Source organism: Orussus abietinus, unplaced genomic scaffold, assembly GCF_000612105.2.
Source record: "Orussus abietinus isolate OABI.00-Male unplaced genomic scaffold, Oabi_2.0 scaffold16, whole genome shotgun sequence".
Lineage (NCBI taxonomy): Eukaryota > Metazoa > Arthropoda > Insecta > Hymenoptera > Orussidae > Orussus > Orussus abietinus.
The window spans coordinates 1,448,824-1,462,710 of NW_019394714.1; the positions used below are offsets into that span (position 1 = coordinate 1,448,824).

General features: G+C 37.6%; 5 protein-coding genes across 10 annotated transcripts; 3 read left to right on the top strand and 2 right to left on the bottom strand.

The window, feature by feature from the left end:
- The first annotated feature begins 158 nt into the window (after positions 1 to 158).
- Positions 159 to 3,161, top strand: LOC105696978 (E3 ubiquitin-protein ligase RNF185). Of its 6 annotated transcripts, none has more exons than XM_012419881.2 (6): positions 159 to 289; positions 366 to 532; positions 1,076 to 1,237; positions 1,326 to 1,457; positions 1,567 to 1,739; positions 1,905 to 3,161. In XM_012419881.2, exons 3-6 carry the CDS (start codon positions 1,089 to 1,091, stop codon positions 2,000 to 2,002), a joined length of 552 nt encoding a protein of 183 aa, XP_012275304.1. In that variant the 5' UTR covers positions 159 to 289; positions 366 to 532; positions 1,076 to 1,088; the 3' UTR covers positions 2,003 to 3,161. The 6 variants fall into 6 exon arrangements, with proteins under 6 accessions (XP_012275304.1, XP_012275305.1, XP_023288846.1 ...); XM_023433078.1 differs by lacking the exon at positions 366 to 532 and adding an exon at positions 576 to 670 and having other exon boundaries at positions 173 to 289; XM_012419882.2 differs by lacking the exon at positions 366 to 532 and having other exon boundaries at positions 169 to 289.
- Positions 3,162 to 3,241: 80 nt separating this feature from the next.
- On the bottom strand, positions 3,242 to 5,092 carry LOC105696979 (selenoprotein M). Its single transcript, XM_012419886.2, has 5 exons — positions 4,948 to 5,092; positions 4,716 to 4,786; positions 4,571 to 4,640; positions 4,294 to 4,455; positions 3,242 to 4,186 (listed from the first exon to the last, which is right to left on the bottom strand). The coding sequence occupies exons 1-4, from the start codon at positions 5,077 to 5,079 to the stop codon at positions 4,348 to 4,350; spliced, it is 381 nt and encodes a 126-aa protein (XP_012275309.2). The 5' UTR covers positions 5,080 to 5,092; the 3' UTR covers positions 3,242 to 4,186; positions 4,294 to 4,347.
- A 414-nt stretch (positions 5,093 to 5,506) lies between these two features.
- Positions 5,507 to 10,841, top strand: LOC105696972 (ATP-dependent RNA helicase WM6). The gene is made up of 11 exons (XM_012419866.1): positions 5,507 to 5,598; positions 6,317 to 6,551; positions 6,736 to 6,956; positions 7,165 to 7,348; positions 7,494 to 7,612; positions 9,315 to 9,446; positions 9,527 to 9,673; positions 9,888 to 10,025; positions 10,101 to 10,218; positions 10,294 to 10,370; positions 10,444 to 10,841. The coding sequence occupies exons 2-10, from the start codon at positions 6,350 to 6,352 to the stop codon at positions 10,305 to 10,307; spliced, it is 1,275 nt and encodes a 424-aa protein (XP_012275289.1). The 5' UTR covers positions 5,507 to 5,598; positions 6,317 to 6,349; the 3' UTR covers positions 10,308 to 10,370; positions 10,444 to 10,841.
- On the bottom strand, positions 10,692 to 12,081 carry LOC105696973 (U6 snRNA-associated Sm-like protein LSm4). Its single transcript, XM_012419867.2, has 5 exons — positions 11,914 to 12,081; positions 11,794 to 11,835; positions 11,609 to 11,707; positions 11,324 to 11,507; positions 10,692 to 11,244 (listed from the first exon to the last, which is right to left on the bottom strand). The coding sequence occupies exons 1-5, from the start codon at positions 11,914 to 11,916 to the stop codon at positions 11,144 to 11,146; spliced, it is 429 nt and encodes a 142-aa protein (XP_012275290.1). The 5' UTR covers positions 11,917 to 12,081; the 3' UTR covers positions 10,692 to 11,143.
- A 333-nt stretch (positions 12,082 to 12,414) lies between these two features.
- Positions 12,415 to 13,650, top strand: LOC105696771 (40S ribosomal protein S15Aa). Its single transcript, XM_012419492.2, has 4 exons — positions 12,415 to 12,517; positions 12,952 to 13,086; positions 13,210 to 13,375; positions 13,470 to 13,650. The coding sequence occupies exons 2-4, from the start codon at positions 12,954 to 12,956 to the stop codon at positions 13,561 to 13,563; spliced, it is 393 nt and encodes a 130-aa protein (XP_012274915.1). The 5' UTR covers positions 12,415 to 12,517; positions 12,952 to 12,953; the 3' UTR covers positions 13,564 to 13,650.
- Positions 13,651 to 13,887: the final 237 nt, after the last annotated feature.

Genomic DNA, 13,887 nt, shown 5'->3' on the forward strand with positions numbered 1-13,887 from the left:
TAATAAACTCTAAAACAATTGCTATAAATTATTTAGGATATTTTCCTTTGTTAATCCTGGCTGTATTCAGGTTTTCAAGTTTGGACAAGTTTTTGCCAGATAGTGGCGACATCTAATAGCTGTTCTCTCCAACATTTCGCATAATTCTTCAGTGTCCGGTTCGATAAGGCAGGATCGACTACGCCATATTTAACAGCTAGTCAAAAGATCAGTTCCGTTTCTTATCGGAACTCAAGTTATGCGTAAATAAGGGAATTAATCGCACGGTTTGCCGAAGAATACGTAAAGAGTAAGCATCGATAAACCGAGGAAAGTGGAGTAGTCCAGGTGCCATTGTTCACGTGTTAACGATTAGTGGCTTGTAGACGTCTTACGTGGTGTTTCCCGCATCCGTCCGTTGAGCGAAATCATGAAAATCATCTGCTAGTACTTGCGCAATTTCTGGAATCTCACTGTCTCGAGCGTTCTGTCGTCTGACAAATTTTTGAGCCGTGCCGATTAATGCTCTGTACATTCTGAACTGGAGATCTGTGTAAGTTTTTTCGAAGGTTTCTAAAAAAAGCTTCTTTTTTAAGCCTATCAAATTGACAAACCGAATTAACACACATCGCAATCGAGTGACCTGTCAAACGATTTTTTGGATACATTCCACGGCTGTGTAACTACTACTGTGAGAATTTCAATTCATATTATGTGAGCATATTGGAGCATGCATGCCATCAATGTCGGATTAATCTATTTCATTTTGTAGTTGGAATATATAGTTTTGTGAAAATTGCGTTAAGATCTTTGGTAAATTACACTATCATATTAAGAATAGGCTACCACTGATGTCAAAAAAAATGTTTACCTAGGCAGTGACGCAGGCTCAAGGTCAAGGGACATTGATAAACAAGCAGTAATATGAATTTAATTATTTTGAACTATTGGAGTACATGCATTCATTATAGAAAGAAATTTACATATTCATGTTTCCTCGCTCTATGCAGATTGTATTTACGTAGAATTAACAGGTTTGACCTATCAAAGGTTGGAAGAGTTGTGAACTGAACGGTTATGTATTTTCTTCCATAAGGTGCAAACAGATAATGAGTACGGCAAAGCAACAGCCTGGGCCCTCAAAGCCCTCGGGATCGGCATCTGACGAGAAAGAAGGTGATGACCGTATGTTCGAATGCCATATTTGCCTTGATACTGCGAAAGATGCAGTTGTCAGTATGTGTGGCCATTTATTCTGGTATGTTCTAGGCAGTATTTGAAACATTACTTTTACTATGTTAAATTAGTATCGTCATTATTGGATGATGCAACGATTTGATTTTTAGTTGGCCATGTCTTCATCAGTGGCTAGAGACTCGGCCGGTGCGGCAAGTGTGTCCTGTGTGCAAAGCGGCTATCAGCAAAGAAAAGGTCATTCCATTGTACGGTCGAGGCGCTACGAAACAAGAAGACCCAAGGTTTGTGCTACAAATTTAATAATGAAATGAGTTCAGAAATAGACCCTTTTCAAGAAATTTCGATTTCATACCAAAATCAACCTTACTAATTTATTACCCCGTTTAACAGAAATAACGTTCCACCACGTCCAGCTGGACAACGGTCAGAACCTGAATCTAATGTAGGATTTCCCGGATTTGGCTTCAACGATGGTGGGTTTCATATGTCCTTTGGAATCGGAGCCTTCCCTTTTGGATTTTTTACTTCAACATTCAATTTTGGAGAAACACGACCGAGTGCAGGTGAAGAGTGGTAAATGTATCTTGCGGTAACATTTTCTTCACATTTTTGTTACCTAGTTAATCATTTTTAATTGGATATATAATCAATTTCGCCATAGTTTAGCATAATAAATTTGCATATTTTTCGATACCTCCCATTCATAAATTGTACTCATTTTGTTATAGCTCCTCGTGGTACACCACAATATGAATCGGACCAATTCCTTTCGAAGATCTTCTTTTTCCTAGCTGTGGCGTTCATACTCGGAATAATGCTGGACTAATAATACTGATATAAAATCTTTCGGATTGTATCACTGAAGGAGAACTCTGGCCCGCTGCACCTTTATGAATACATTCACATGTCATTCTTGTACGATATCAATGAATTTCATTCACAATTGTTATAAATGTTAACACGTATCAGGATAATTGCTCCACAATTTTGGAACATCTATTCATCTCATTACTAGCAAAATTTTATGTTTTGACTTTGATTTCACAGAAAATAAGACAATAGTTTAATGTTTTATTTAAACATTGAGTTATGGAATAGATCAAATCTTTCTCATTGTAACTAATTGAAATTGAATTTCCTGTCTCTTATAATAATGATTGGTACACATTTTTGTTACTACGTTTTCCTAAATGCTGTATAGTTATTCATTATCCCATCGCTGTACCTATATTTACAATACTTATTTTCATTTTTATTAATTGGGCCACGTTAACAAACTGAATTTGTGTATAAATATATACACAGTAATGTATATATACATAAATATGTGGTATGTGCCCGAATTGTGTCGAGGTTTACAAAGGATTGACTATCATGTATTAAGATACCTATGGATATATATATATCCACATGTTAAGAAATTTAAATTATTATAATGTCACTGCAAACCACGAATAGTCTCCTCGAATCATACATATATTTTTTTTATTTATCGGAGTATATATATATAATAGGTTTGGAATGTATATATATTAAATAGTTTGTAAGATAGTTTATAAATATAATCAATTTAATTTCATCGATGTAAGCACGCGTGTACGTGGCCAGAGGTGCAGAATGTAACATAGTATAGATATGGATAAGGTAATCAAAACTTGTGCAATGAGTACGTCATTGTAGCATTCGTCTTGTTACATTCAGAATTTTATATGCATCAACTTTGATCGACTCAATATCGAAGTGCTTCTATAAAAGAAAACCCCATGCTTTCTGTACAGATAATCCAAAATTTAACGATTCAATGTGTAGAAACTTACTAAGGAGAACACGAAAACCACATTTTTAAAGATTTCTGGGACACTTCTACTCGTATAAGATGAACGAGACTGCTTTCCGATCACGAATTTGCCATGGAAAACATTTTCAAGGTTGAGAATTGTAACATCGACAGCTGCATCGTTACCGTAATAAACTGCATTTAATAAGCTTTGTTGAATTCCTGTAAATTACACGTTCACTAGGATGGTTGGCAGATAATAACAGTTATTTAACAGAGTGACAATTGTTATCGAGGTAAGGTAATTTATTGATAATACATAACACCAATAAATTTTGCAAGATGCAAATTTTCTTAAATAGGGTAGATTTTGCGGCGATAAACTTGACGAGGGCGGAAAACATATGATTCGCTAACGGAGAAATGACAAATATTTGCTACTTAATATTATGCTCATTTTATGTTAGTTTATTTTTTCACGCACAGTGGCTGTATGTAAATACCAACGATTCCGATGATAGGACTCCCCGTAACATTTGAGCACTTAATCTCAATTTTGCATCTTGCATTGCCTTCGTATTTTTTTGTGCCAACACCTTAGTGCAAAATCATTTCCTTTAATTTTGGGAAAGAGCGGAGTAATCATGTACAATACATATTGAGAAAGCATCAAGCTACTTCATGGAGTTACGCAATGTCATGGTGAATCTAATGGCACATTAAAAGTAACATCTATGAACAATATATGCAGATGTAATGTTCCACTGACATGTTTCGTCCAAGGTGTAATAGAAAATTAAACATATGGATAACTATAACCATCGGAGAAATTCGCAGAATACTACAAACTAGTACTTTGAAATTAATGAGATGGCGTCATTGTGATAAAAAATAAATGTCGATAACTAAGCAGCCCAAGCATACCGGGAAAGATGAATCTATCCCATTGTGGCTCTAGCGGTTGTATCACAGATTGCAGCTCCAAAGGGGTTGATACGAGTTCCCCTAGTCTACATATTACTGGATCAATGAAAAATAGCAATTTGTGCGTTGGACCATTCCTACATTAATCATCTATAGTGTGCAGACTCGAGTATATAAATACTATCACTTTCTATAATTGTGCAAGACAAGCGATACATATTTTCTGCACTGTACCGTTTTCTTTCCATGTTGCATGACATTCCTTACATTAAGGAAGTACCATTGAATATTTCGCACTCTCCTTAAACACTGCAAACAAACAACAGAAATTATGTCCAAACGAGCGTACCATGAAATTTTATAATAATTCAATTATTATCGTGCCACGCTCCATAATTCGTAATCATGATCCTTACATAGAAACAAAGGTCTTCGCTTCGATCCCTTCATGTGCTATGTACATTCGTTGCCTATACCTCGTCTCTCACTGGCTTAGACTGCTTTTTAAAGCCCTTTAAAACAAGCAGTTCGTTACATTCGTCCCGAGTTAATTTTGCAAGTGGCAACCGCTCTATCTCCTGCAATAAAGATAAATCAATGAAAATAACAGATTTCGATTCACAAGGAAAGACAAGATGTAGATAAAATGCTGATTTCAATGTAAAAAAAAAAAATAGAAAAAAGTAACTTTACCTCTTCGTGTTCATTCAAAAGAACAAGATCTGGTGGCACGCCTTGTATATGCTGGAATTCAACATTCTCACTGCATCAATGGTTAAGAAAAGCTATGGAACGATGAAACTAATTGGAAATCAAACTAAAGTCACATAAAGGATACTAAAGTGGAACGTCCTCGAAAATGAATGCCTTTACATCAGGAAGTCGCTCCAAAGCGCAACCTTTGCAGCTCTGAAATATTTTAAAAAATGTTATACTTGTCTACATCATTGCACATATTTTTTATTTCTTGCACGGTATAAAAAGTAAGTGCATATTGTACACATCATGTTCTCTAAAATTTTTAAAATTCCAGTTATAATTAATGCTGCTCATAAATCATAAATCGTTACCTCAATTCTTGCCGCAGCGTAGTAACTTTGAGTGGCATCTCCTAGACAAAATGCAAGGAAACCCGCCGTTAAGAAAATCGAAACAACAGTAAGCACCATGTTTACCCTAACCGGAATCAACCGGAAGTGCATTGTGCATTACATGCATTACAAAAGTTTACTCCCACTGCATCGACTCTACAGAAACTGGAGATACCCGTGTGCATATTAGAAAAATCGTCCACCTCTAGTGGCGTCACTTCCTGTTGCATTGGAACTCCATCCACTTTTAGCCAGACATGCGTAAAACATTACGCGTATTATGTATCTACAAATATATTTTTCCAATCCCTATTGTTATCATCACGTATTAGTAGAACACTGCAATAGTATCGGTACTCTTCATTTATTTTAATTGAATTTCAACGTGTTCGATGGATATCGAGCAGAAAATAAATGGCCGTTCAAAATGCACGGAACTGCCCTCTATCTACGTCACTATCCCCCGCTAAAAATGCAGCGACGTTCTCATGTAAATCGACCCAGACAGAGGGTATTTCTCATTTCCGCTGGAGGGAGCTCGGGCTTTCCGTTCCTTGCTCGGCGTTGAGATCGATTCGTGATTCTTTGTCGCGTCGTTTACCAGACAGAAGTCGTTCGCGTTGAACGGAGGTGAGTGTTGCTCGTAATCCGAGTTTTTTTCTGATAATTTTAATGCATCGATTGTTCAAACTACTTTTATATTGTGATCCAATATCCGTTCTTCTGTAATATCGTTATATTTCTGTCCGATTCTCACTTTTTCAAAGCGATATATATTGGTGAAATTCGCGACACCGTCGAGAGCGTGGCCGCGTCGTATTACGTTAGTAATCGTTTCTGGCGCTGAATAATCAGTAATAAGTTATATCATTAATAAGTTAACTAAATATTTGAAAAGTTATCCGCATTTGAGACGATATTCATTGAAAAGTTGGAAGATACCAACCGATTTTGTAACGGCGTTGATGTCGGGTATTTCGTCCATCCCTTAGTTAATTATTCAGATTATTGGGCGTAGAGGTTTATTTTCGGGATAAATGTATTACTACTGCCCCGAAAAATTTTATTTTTAATGGGATTAAATATAGTTTTGATTGATCTGTTGACACCGTGGCCGGATGTGGGTTTAGAAGCGTCCATAGCGTTCAAAATGGCCGACCGGCTTTCCAGAATGATGACTAGGTTAGGTCTTTAATTGTGTGGAGTAATTATCATATTTTCAATGCCAAATGTCTTGAAGCGGTTAAATTAGCACAGTTTAGATTTTTTTTTTAGATCCCTGTATAACTATTATACATTTCATTTTTAGCAAGCCATACTTGAAATTATAAAATAATCTTGATTTTAGGGTACATTTTTATATCCCATCTAAGCATACACAATGGCAGACAATGACGATCTTTTGGATTACGAGGACGAGGAGCAGACCGAGCAGGTAGTTGATGGGAGTGGCGACGTACCTGCCAAGAAAGAGGTCAAGGGAACGTACGTCTCTATCCATAGCAGCGGCTTCCGTGACTTTCTTCTTAAGCCAGAAATCTTGCGTGCAATCGTTGATTGCGGTTTTGAACATCCCTCTGAAGGTGAGTCTGTCATTTGTAGAAAAAAAATACATGAATTGCCTAAGTATAATGATGACGATTACAGATAGGGACATCATATAAACCGTGACTGAATTCTATCTGTCCTGAATTTTAGGATCTAGTTGATAAAAACTGAAAAAGCAGTTGATAATAAAATTTAACAATTGACTTGTTAAAATTACAGTACAGCACGAGTGCATCCCACAAGCTGTGCTTGGCATGGATATTCTGTGCCAAGCCAAGTCTGGTATGGGAAAGACTGCAGTGTTCGTGTTGGCTACTTTGCAGCAACTCGAATTAACTGAAAACCAAGTTTATGTACTCGTTATGTGCCACACGAGGGAACTCGCATTCCAAATCAGCAAGGAATACGAGAGGTTCAGCAAATACATGCCTCAAGTTAAGGTAAGAATACCGAGGATTTTTTTTTGTGTGTATAACATTTTATCACAATCTCTACATGATGAATGGATTGTCTTAGTCTAAACTGATGACTCAACCCTTCTACCACCCACCACTGATAGAGATTACATAATTTCTTATCTTAAAAATGTACATGTTTGGAATAATGTTATTTTTAAAAAATGTTTTCCCTTTTCTGTTTGTCATTTAGGTTGGGGTGTTCTTTGGTGGTTTGCCAATACAAAAGGACGAAGAGGTCTTAAAAAATACCTGCCCTCATATCGTGGTCGGTACACCTGGACGCATTCTTGCTCTCGTGAGAAACAAGAAGCTCAATCTAAAACACTTGAAACATTTTATTTTGGACGAGTGCGACAAGATGCTCGAGTTGCTAGGTATGCAATCTTGTCCAATCACTGGATCATTTTCCTGTAGAGCCTTGTAAAATAATTAGAAGGAAATTCTTAAAATGTGAAAGTCAATGTATACTTTAGGAAAGTTTTAATTTAAATTGTTGACGAAAATTTTCTTTCCTTGCAGATATGCGTAGAGACGTACAGGAGATATTCCGCAGTACCCCTCACGGCAAACAAGTCATGATGTTCAGCGCCACGTTATCCAAGGAGATTCGTCCAGTCTGCAAGAAGTTTATGCAAGATGTAATTAACCACTCTTCCTCTACACTCCGACTACATTCCACCTGGTTGGCCCTGTGCAAACACCCAGGACAAATCTCAGAGCACCTAAAGCCTCCTCGGAGGCGTAACCGCGGGTTAGGCTAGTCACTCCGAAGAGGCAGAAAAGCAAATACGCTTCGTTCAATCGATCGCCGAACACTCTCCCTCCTCCAGGACGTAACTGGCCTCGGTGTCTAAACACCAAATAATCTCCGACGCGACATTCTCTCCCACGCCGAAGGTCTCAAATCCATCAGTGGATCCATCCATGCCTATCCAGTCGTTACGACATCCGCAACCAAAATATCCCTTAAAAGTCCCCTCCTGACACGTCCAGTCTTTACTTTACCCCTGAATCCCACCGAAAACCAATGATCCAAACGATCCAATCGTGAAAATCGTAAATTCGGGGGTACTATTAAAAAAACAAAATGGATCAGTCTAAAGCTCAAAAGTACAGGGTCACGAGGGTACAAGTTTTTAATTGAGGGAGGAAGGATAAACCATGTCGGGGGTGGGATCGATCGATAAATAATCTCTAAATCCAGTAAATAATTAATCGGGTCGGAGCGGGTGGGTCCGGAGCAAGGACTCGAAGACCTCAAGACCGAAGACCACGCAAGAAAGAAGATTCAAGAGGAAGAACGCGGTTTAGTGAGGGGCGGGTGGGTGGAGATCGTAGCCGGAAACGTGTTAAAGATTTAAATTGTTGTTAACTAATGCCACTATGAAAGTGGGAGAACCTGTCAGATGGTGGTAGACCATCGAAAAGGCTTTGCATCGGGCCTAGACACCGAAGGATGCCTGCGGGAGCCAGGAAGTCCTCGTTGACAAAACCAGGCTCCTCTTCGGGGTGCTGGTTACGGGCACTACTGGACTTCTTTAGAATTCGCTGCTCGGAATTGCAGTGGTGGCCTTGTATTAATGCACACCGTGGCCTCGGAAGGTCACGGTGTGACCCTGTCCATCGAGAAAGAGAGAGTGGCCAGGGATTAATCGAGTCGGAATATCGGAACGCCAAACCCGGAATGATTTGACCAGGTGGAGAGAGAGTGGTCATTGCCTACGGAGAGAAAAAGTGGTCACTGCTTCGCAAGTGGCACCCAAGTTCCTCCTGGGTGCGCAACAGCCTTTCGTTTCGGATTTTCCACGAAAGCTGCACTCGCAGTGATCATTCTTTGGCACCGCCGAGAGGTGGAAGTCGCCGTACCGTATGTAAACAGTGTGACTAGTCCAGACGATGATTTGTGCGCAGGTTTTTCGTCGCGAACGATCGGGTCTTAGCACTTGTGGTTTCGTCCTAAGCTGCCTCGGTTTTTAACAATTTATTTCTTGAAAAGGAAAAGGAGACTTTAACACGTTGATTCGAGATTTTATAACAAATTTTAATTATTCTATTTAAAAAGAATTCGTTTAGATTGGGATCCTTAACTGAAAATCTAGTTTAAAATGCCAACCCTGCGATGTATCTTGGCAACGACCTCCGGTCGTTGTATAAATGAGACAAATTCTACGTTGACCCGTGTATCTATCGTAAGCTATAACGAACGAACAATTAGGATCTTATGTCTTTCTTTTAATTTCTAACGATGTCGGGTACTGAGTTTGAAAACGGTGATGATGAGGCGAGGCAACGATTAATTAGGGTAATGTAGATTGTCTTATTACATCATTGTTTGCGCAGCCCATGGAAGTCTACGTGGATGACGAAGCGAAACTCACGTTACATGGTCTGCAGCAACATTATGTCAAGCTCAAAGAAAATGAGAAAAATAAGAAACTCTTTGAGTTGCTTGATGTGCTCGAGTTCAACCAGGTATGCTTCAAAAATGTTTCATTGTAAAAAGTGATCATGCAACTGTCCATTCTGAAATTAATATCTTATTGTTATTTCAGGTTGTCATCTTTGTCAAATCGGTGCAAAGGTGTATGGCTCTGGCACAACTTTTGACCGAGCAAAATTTCCCTGCCATTGGAATTCACAGAGGGATGACACAGGAAGAACGTCTTTCGAGATATCAGCAGTTCAAAGATTTTCAGAAAGTACGTAGAGTGAATTTAGTTGTCAAAATATATTTTAGAAACTCGTAAAAATACAATTTAATCTTACATGATGATTCTATCGTCTGATTATTCCGTGACGAATGATAGTTTTTACTCTTGAACTCTCTTTCTGACAATTTGTTAAAAAAAAAAAAATGCAGAACCTTGTTATAATGGTAAACAATGTTATGAAAATTTACATTTTGCCTTACAGCGTATACTGGTAGCAACGAATCTGTTTGGAAGAGGCATGGACATTGAGAGGGTAAACATTGTTTTCAACTATGATATGCCTGAGGATTCTGATACTTACCTGCACAGAGTAGCCCGAGCTGGTCGATTTGGTACCAAGGTAATGATAATTTTATTTGAGCAGTTTACGCTGTATCATAAGAGATTCTAACTTTATTTTTGAACATATTTACAGGGTCTTGCCATTACTTTGGTGAGCGATGAGAGCGATGCTAAAATATTAAATGATGTTCAAGAGAGGTTCGACGTGAACATCACTGAATTGCCAGACGAAATTGACCTCGCCTCGTACAGTGAGTTTTAATTCAATTAGTACATGAAACCATTACTTTATCGTGGAATATTCACTAATTCCTTTAATCTTGTAGTCGAGGGCCGATAAGATGAACTTGACGAAGCTGCATTATTGCGAACTTTTGCAGCTTTAATTTTATATGTGAGTAAAGTAAGTAAAATGTTGAGATAGTGTATGTATTTTTTATTTAGTGGAAAATTAATGGTGGTGATTATTTTTCTAGTTACTACCAGTTGACAGCATTTAACAGTATTTAACTACTGTGACAAGCAGATTGTACAATTACGGAGTGCTTCGGACTTACATTCACTTTTGTTTATATGCCAATCGACCGAAGACTCTTCTACGTTTGTTACACCGGCTGGAACTCATATCATGATGCAGTTTAGTAACCTGTAGAGAGGAAAGGCTAGCCATGGCATCCCATGCTAAAAATGCATTGTTTCGATGTCGGTAATAAACGTCAACTGATTACTGTACAAATACTACTTATATTTTATTCCAAGAACTGTATTGCAAACGATAACTTGTGTGATTAGATGAGCAACAAAGATAATGGGTGCGACAGTGTACTTGTGTAAACAGTGGGGGAAGAATAAATGAATTTCTTTGCTATAAAAATATTATCACCCTTCTGTACTATGATATTAAGTATTGAATGTTTATAAATAAAGCATGTATTGATCGATACTTGCCCAATGGGTATAATTCTGTGATACAAAATAAGTTTGATTACTGTTTTTTTTCTAACATAAATCTTTCAGATTAAATTCCTAATAGCGAATAGGTACTTTCTTCTAACTGAATCACACTTGCACTAGCAGAAACTAATAGTTCTTGTCAAAATTAACCAGCTAGTGGAAGGAAAATTTATTTGGAAATGAAAATAGTATTTTAAGAGTAGAATTATGACTAAACTTATTCTATTTCGTCCTTGGTTTATTTAGAACTTTGTTGGCTCCAGGATTTAATCCACCTCTACTCAAAGGTGCAGGTCCTCTAGAGCCTCGGCCACCAAAAGTACCTAAGAAAACGAATGGCATTTTTTATTCGTAATGCAAATTCCATCAGTTTTGACAAAATGGTAATAAATTTAAACTAACCTCTACCACCACCTCGCCCTCCTCGTTGATTTTGGCCACCACGACCCTTCATTTCTCCACGACCTCTTGATTTCATCTGTACATCTTCCTTAACCATGTCGATGACTTCATCCGGAATTCGAAGGTACTTAATCGTGCTACCTCGTATATAACACTCTGGCATCCTCCAAAATTTATCACCATCCTAAGTAAAATTAACAGTGAATATTATGTTGAAATGACAACTGAAGACTGCTAAATTTATTTATTCTAACAACCCGAAAATTAATCAATGTTCATTCTTACCCGAGATGTGCATATAACCTCTCTAAGATTTATATTCATCCAATTGTCACAGCTAACTAAATGTCCATTATATGTTTCGCCATTTTTTAATTCTACCAACTGGAAAAAAGACATACATTTTATTTTAATTCCTTACTATATTTAAATACGATTAACAACGCAGTTGTTTTGAGGTTAGATCTTACCATAGGATGATTCTGAGCTGTTCTCAACAGCGAAAGGGGTAACTAAAAAAAAATAACAATTACCTCACAATTCTGTATTTTTTTTAATGGTTAAATTGCAAATGTTGAAACATTACGTACCATTTTTTAACAATCTCTTCGACCTGTAGTTATTCAACAAAACAGTACACTTTAAAATGTCGCGCAATGTCATGTCGATAGCATCGTCATTTGGCGCGAAATGTACGATCATTCAAATTCCTTATTAATAAATTAATTCCCCATGAGTTTAATAATAATTATATTTTAATATACTTTCATTAAATAAACTACGAGGATTCTGTCAGTTTACATCTGACATTTATTAATTAAGGATAGCGATCAAATCGGCAACATCTTTACCAACAAATTCAGACATGATTAAAGAGGTATATGAACCAGAGATGCAAACTCATTTCTGCTCTTGCATTTTCGCAATGAATTACGAACAAAATACTTCCATTTGTAAACGTAGTCCATCTGGCGACTGGGGAAAGTATCGGTAATTGAAACTCCGGCCACACTCGTGAATAGTTTCTCAACTCATCTTCTCTATCTATAGTAAAGCCACCAGATGGTGCTGCAGTATAGCGGATTTCAAAATGTACATCGACTTCTCATATTTTATTTAACACAGGCGAAGCCTTTTTCGTTGATCCGGCGCGCAGCGTGTATGATCCTGTCAAGAGCAGTGTTATAATCGCAGGTAATTTCTGATTTGATAATCCATCCGATCTTATCATTTTGATAATAAGGAATAAAATGTCATCAAATACATAGTAATAGTATTATTTTACTTTGAATCAAATGTTTTGTCACGAATGTTTCGATTCTACTGAAGCGGTTGGCAGAGCCAACTAGGGAATATTGTAACATTATTTATCCCACATATTTCTGTGCAATTCTACATTTGTTCAGGCTCTTTCTAATGTCCAGAAATTGCCAGTTATATTAAATTTTAAAATGTAACATAACGTTGGTTTGACAAACATTGACACAATTGGTTATGTTTACGAAGTCAAAGTAACTTGCACCTGTTTATGTGGACTTTAAAAGTGATTAGTTTATGAATAAATGTTATATAAAACACTTATTTATTCCATGAATTTAGTCTTCAAATAGTTGTTAATTTTTTTACAGTCATGGTGCGAATGAACGTACTGAGCGATGCTCTGAAATCCATCAACAATGCCGAGAAACGTGGTAAACGACAGGTGCTGCTGCGACCATGCTCCAAAGTCATAGTTAAATTTCTCACAGTCATGATGAAACATGGTAAGTACAATCGTGTCCTGGAGTATATTATTTATCACTTATCATAAAATTATTAGTTTTGAGTTTACCACGGTTAATAGGATTGCAAAGCGATTTAAAATAATTACTTTCATCTTTGCAAAGGTTACATCGGGGAATTTGAAATCGTCGACGATCATCGAAGTGGAAAGGTGGTTGTCAATCTTACCGGAAGATTGAACAAATGTGGCGTCATCTCTCCGAGGTTTGATGTCCCGATTACAGACATTGAGAAGTGGACCAACAACCTATTACCTTCTCGACAGTTTGGGTAAGTTTAAATCACTGACAACTTGTAGCATATTAACGTCGTAACGTCATAGTATCGATCGATTAAAAATATCACATCTATTTTTATGTTACAGATACGTCGTCCTTACTACGAGCGGTGGTATTATGGATCACGAGGAGGCTAGGAGGAAACATCTTGGAGGAAAAATACTTGGATTTTTCTTCTAATCTAGTTTTACATTTGTATTTCATTGCACTAACGGTGATATGCAATATGTAATATACTGCGGATCAACGTTAATGTAAACACCTTAATTTTTATCTTCCAACATTTGCATGCTCATAATTAATTAACATTTCCTACGTGCGGCGTACCATTATTTAATTGTAGAAATTGAGCACTCTGCGAGAACTTTCGGTCGATCAACCGTGTTTTTATCGATTGTCGGATTAGATGTTAACGAGTGAACCATGTACGTCCACTCGCCGGGAGGCGGCGCCAGCAGCGCGTAGCGAGGAAGACCCGCGACGCGCTCAGTAGGACCGCGGCCC